At 39.7% G+C, this 6,000-nt stretch overlaps 1 protein-coding gene across 1 annotated transcript in view; it reads right to left on the reverse strand.

The window, feature by feature from the left end:
* Positions 1 to 1,453, reverse strand: part of LOC116056096 (polypeptide N-acetylgalactosaminyltransferase 10-like) — a 93,528-nt gene extending 92,075 nt beyond the window's left edge. The window contains exon 1 of the mRNA XM_031308222.2: positions 1,295 to 1,453. Within this exon, the coding sequence (XP_031164082.1) occupies positions 1,295 to 1,453 (159 nt within the window). The remainder of the gene's footprint in view (positions 1 to 1,294) is intronic.
* Between the last annotated feature and the right edge of the window lie 4,547 nt (positions 1,454 to 6,000).

Here is a 6,000-nt window from a genome sequence, read left to right on the forward strand (position 1 = left end):
TTATTTAAAGGAAACTATAATAGGGTTTTTGTGGGTTGTGTTGGACAGTTTGTAACCCCCGCCCCCCATCCCCATAAAGGGGAAAAGATGCCATTGCTAAAATGCTCCGAAAGCAAATCAATTCAGCATGTTTGGAGCAGAGAATATTTACAACTAGCAACTAACAGCACAACTGACTTTACAGGAGGAGAGCGCCTAACCTCTCTGCCTCATTCTCTGCCTCTGTAGATGTCTTTAAGGAGCTCCTGGAAATCTCATAAGATTCAGCCCAGAATGACATCACAGGACAACCAATACAACCTCAAAATGTGTCCACACAAGGGTGTGTGTGTGTGTGTGTGTGTGTTTGAGATCTCCACTTTTGAGCAAAATTGAAATTTTGGGCATAACAAACACTTAATTTCCTGCATTCTGGTGAATTTTTCTGCAACATTTGTTTGCCTTTTCTGCATCAAGCTATGGTCCAAATGTCTTTATTCATGTAAAGGAAATTATAATAGCGTTTTTGGGGGTTGCGCTGGACAGTTTTTTATAATTGCGGGGTTGTAACCCCCCCCATCCCCCCCTGTAAATGACGCCTATGACTGGATGATTGGATATTTTCCAAGCTTTATCACAGCAGTTTTATACCGCAGTTTTATAGAACCAAGAAGCCCCTTTTTTCCCCAGGTTCAACCTAAAGTCTCGGCGCTCTCCACGGTGCTGAACCCGAGCAGCGATGGAAGTGCCCAGGCGCTCTCCATGGTCCTGACTCTGCACAGTCAACGTTGATATAGTCGGCGACATTCACTGTTATTTCTGAACGGATTTCTGTTCTGATTTAGGCGGCGGGGCACGGTGGGCTCAGCGGTTAGCACTTCTGCCCCCACAGCAAGTTGGCACAGCAGAGTTCGATTCCCCTAGTCCGGGCCGGGTCTTTACCAGTGGAGTTTGCGTGTTCTCACTGTGTTTCGTGTGGGTTTCCTCCGGGGGTGCTCCGGTATTCTCACACCATAAAGACACGCATTGTAGGTAAACTAGGGCTACCGTTGAACAATTAGCCGTCTTGCTAACACTAGCGCATTTACAGAAATGTTAATTAGCGATATTGTCCTAATACAATAAATACATCTTAAATGACTGTCACTTCTGAAGTCGCACACACTTGTTCCAGATAGTCGTTGGCAGAGCAGTTTTTTGAATTGAGTAGAAAACGAGGAGACAAGTAAAGAAACAAAAAACACTCAAAAGCTCCACTGAAGATAGCAGAGAAAACACTCCGTGATGTGTGTATTATAACCAAGCTTTTCCTGACCTGTGTCCGGAGGATGCCGCCCGGTCCGTCCACTGTGTCGGGCGAGTTGTCGAACACTCGGTCCCGGTACAAAGACCACAGCCCGACGTTGGGGAGGAAAAGAAGAGCCGCTATGAGCAGCCCGGCGAACTGCAGCAGCCTCTTCTCCTTCCGCCTCATCTCTCCGGGAGAAAGCGTGTGAAGCAGCGGCGGTGGAAACTAGGAAACCCCCGACTCCCAGCTTTTCCGAGCGGAGACAACTTTCACTCTGACAGACTGGCAAGGGGGGGCGGACTGCTTTCAAGCTAGTTGAAATACCCCCAACGGACGCCACGTCCGGTCATGACTTTCACAATAAAAGCCCTCACACTCCTAAGTTCCTCTGACTTTTCTTTTTTTTTTTGTGATTAACAAATCATTATATATATTTTTGACAACATACAAAACATACAACTCGCGACATGAACACCCCCCCTCTCCCGCCGTCACCAGCACCCACCCAGAACATTCTACAAAATAGTAACAATATAGACAATAGACCGTTGCTCTGACTTTTCAAAATCAGAATCAGATTTATTGGCCAAGTATACTTACATACACAAGGAATTTGACTTCGGTAGGAGTTAACTCTCTATAAATTTAACAAATAGACATGTGGTAGTAAACATTCGGTAGACAGATAGAATATAGACACATGCTGTAGCCTACAATAGAGACAACAATATAGATATAGGCACATATCAACGTAATATACAAAAATAAAATTATACAAATAAGACATAATTTCAAGAGACGTACATATGGAGTGGGATTGTAACAGAGAGCGTTGGGAATCTGGACAAAAAAGTCGCTAACACGATGGCTTAAGTTGCAAAACATGAAGGTGCTTTTATTTACAAAAAAAACAGTGGTGAAACAGCGCAGGACGTCCATAGCAAAAAAAAAAAAACATAAACAAAAAAAACTATCTTTTTACACAAGGGTTCCACTAGCAAAATTCACATCACCTGTCTGGATTGTTGTCACCCTCCGACTGAGCCCCCATGCTTTGGTGGCCAGAGGCTTATATACGTTAAGCCCCTCCTACTAGACCAACCAACTCTTAATTGTTTAAATTATCTCTCACCTATGTTACCATTTACAGATTTAGAATTTCACTGCTAGTTTCTACAATAAACAAACAGACTCTTGAAAAAATCATTTTCCACTCATCTTACTTTAGAAAACACAGAAACTTGCACACATTTTCAACTAGAAAATCTACCCTCACCTATGACCCAGATACATGGTATCTTCCACCATCAGCGCACCTGTGTGTGATTGCTGTAGGCCCTATATGAAGCAGCACTTTGCCTCAGCTCTGGTTCAGACCCAGGGACTGGAGAGGAGAAAGAAGTTGAAATAATGGTTAAGTAAGTTTGTTGAAAAATAGAAATGACTGAAATGAATAAACTGAACTGACTAAACTAAACCAATGCAATGTGGTATTTTTGTTAACAGATTTATTGAATGATATGTATAAAAGTGTGACTGCAAATTAATTGTCCGAGTTCTTGGTGACCTGAGTAGATTTACCATGTGCCATCCAAAAGTGACAGGGCCTTTGTCACAGGGATGTAAAGTGCAAAATGTAATAGTGCAAAGTAGTGTGCAAGATGCATATTGGAATGATGAAGTATGTAATGTGTAGAGAAGTGGGTGAGTGGCCAAAGTGGGGATGAGCCCACTTATCAGCAGTTCAGTAGAGATAGCAGTGGGAAAGAAGCTGTTCTTATGTCTGGTTGTTTTTGTGCTCAGGGATGTGTAGCGCCTGCCAGAGGGGACGAGGTTAAAGCAATTCAAAAACCAATCCTTCTCAATCAATCATTGAACATTGATTTATACAGAGCTTTACAGCAGCAAGCAGGTATCCAAAGTGCTTTACATCAAGGACAATAATTAAATAACATAACATACCATAAAAAGAATAAAACATAGAATACAGTCAAATCAGAAAAGGTTACATGAAAACAGGTGCAGGAGAGGGAAACTGTCACACCGCTACTATGTATTCAAAGCCACTTTAAATAAACATGTTTTGAGTTTTTATGTTCCCTGTAAAACAGCATCTGTGGTAAATTGTAAAACACCAGGAAGAAATAACATTTTTTTTTAAAGTTTGCCAAGTCCAATTCCACAATTAAAGAGACATTAACAATTCACAACATGCTTATGCATACACATGTGCATATATAATGTCCCCAACAGTTAGTTTTTCTTTCTTTGCGTTCATAATATCACATTAAAGTTAATTCCACATTTTGAAATCAAATCAATTTCAGTCTTTTTGTATGTTGTCGCCTGAATGCAAAGCAAATAGTCTTGGTGTTTTCACAGTCCACCAGTGTTCATCGGGTTTATAAGAAGCAGGCGGTCATAAAACAAAAGAAGAAATCCTGAAATATAAGATCAAAGATGCAAAGAAATGCATGTGGTTCTGGCAAAAAAAACAAAAAAAAACTAATTCTTAAGGACTGGAAAACATCAAATCCACCATGTTTCAGAAACTGGCTGATCAACCTGGAGAAAACTGCCAACTTAGTATTGAAAACATCAGCATGAATGGGAAGAATCCCAGGGCCCATTTTTGCAATATCTGGACCCAATTTGATTCTACTTTCATTTATGCACGGACTTTGTTTGTTTTTTGTATGCATACTACTGGACATCTTTAGGTTGTGGTTTGAGATGAAATGGGCATACTTGTACCTTCCCCCCCCCCGTGTGTGTGTGTGTGTGTGTGTGTGTGTGTGTGTGTGTGCGTGCGTGCGTGCGTGCGAATGCACGCGTGTATGTGTGTATGCTTGTTTGTTTCGTCTGTATTTTGGGTGTTGATTTTTAGATATTTTTTTCCATATGTTGTCAAGAAACGTCAATAAAAACAATCTTTAAAAAAAAAAAAAAAAGATACAAATCAATGCATGTCAATACTCACAGTGTGCACAGCTAATAGCTAGCTTACTTTGAGGATACATTACTCACCACAACCACTGATGTAAATCAAAGTAAATCTGTAGTAAAGTTACAAGCTAAATTCAGGTAGACTTCTGGACGTCATAGATGCACAACTACACAATGAAAGAACGAACAACACAGCCAGCAGCTTGTGAGCACGGCTACGACCAAAATGTCGGATTGAACCTAAAACTGTGGCTTGATGCTGTGACAGACAATACTGCCAAATTATACAGTGCGAACACACTCCTGTGCATAATTATGTGTGTAATTAGGCTGCGGGAAGTCTTTCTCTCTTACAATTTGGAAGGGTTGATGCAATTATTTCAGTTTCTGCACAGCTCCCATCCTATTTCAATTGTGGCACTCCTCTGAAGGCAGGACTGAGATTTTATTATACATATTGTATCTAAATTTCATCTCAGCCCCCCTAAAAATTATAATAATAAAAAACTTTATTTTTTTATTTTTTTAACCCTCCTGTTGTCCTCGGGTCAAATTTGACCCGTTTTCAAAGTTTCTGTATCAGACATTTGGGTTTCTTTAAACCAAACTGCCACAAAATAACGTGGATGGTTCCATAAAACGATCTTCACAAGTGAAATTAAGGATGAGATCTCTACTATCGTGGAATTTTGGGTGTTTTATTCAATTTAATAGCATTATCCTGACTAAAGGTTGACATATCTGTGATTATCCATTACCTTCATTCCTCTGATCTTAACTATTAGTCAAAATCATTTATCATTTTTGCTTTTTTCTACCAAAAGAAATGTATATAATTTCTTATAAATGAGATTTATTGACCATGAATTCTAAAAATAAGTAAATAAGAGTAAAACTATTGTTAATGAGTTTGTGCTAGTGGTGAATATACTGGTGGTAATGGAAAAAAGTGCCAAAATCATTTTCAAAAAAACTAGCAAAACCTAGAAAAAAGCGAAAGAAACAATGTTATTAAAATAAAATTTAAAAAAATGTTAATTTTGACCCGGGAGGACAACACAAGGTTTAATCAATTTTAGAGCTTAAGTGAGATTTTGTGAACTTGTCTGTTAGTGACAGAGGACAAACAATTACCATTAACAGAAACGTAGTGTTGGCCAATCGGAGGAGGTTATGGTGCCAGACTCCCGCCTTTGGCTGAGACTCTATCTGATCTGTCAGAGGGAGAGCAGGAGACGGTTGTGAAGTTTAACGTTGGTAGTCCCCAGAGAAGAAGTTGGTCATTTTATAGCACAGATTAGAACCCAAATTGAAATGTAAGCAACTAAAATTGCTGAATGTTAGAACATGTTATTACTGAGACTTATAAAGTGTCAGGTTTAGTTCCATCATAGTGTGAAAAAACATTAGCTGACGTTGTTGTTCAGTAGCTAGCTCAGAGATTATCGGCTAATGAAATTATTGATTTAGCGGGGGGGTTAACACTAACAAGGCACTGTATTCGTGTCACATTCTCATTAGGGGCTGAGCCCCCCTAAAGGGCTGATCCTAGAATCGCCCCTGCTGCACACACATTCCCTGTTCCCCCTCTCTTGCAAATAACGCAATTGATGCTTTTGTTTTGAAGGTTGAATCACCTAACTTCCTGTGGTTTTCTGAATCTCTCTATCAAGCTTGATGCAGTTCATCATTTTGAAAGAAGACTTGTGTTTGACAATCTATGTTCTCTGAATTTATTCTTATTTCTTATTGTTTGCTTAACCCCGAAAAACTTTCACGTATTGTAT

Source organism: Sander lucioperca, chromosome 13 (assembly GCF_008315115.2).
Source record: "Sander lucioperca isolate FBNREF2018 chromosome 13, SLUC_FBN_1.2, whole genome shotgun sequence".
Taxonomy (NCBI): Eukaryota; Metazoa; Chordata; class Actinopteri; order Perciformes; family Percidae; genus Sander; species Sander lucioperca.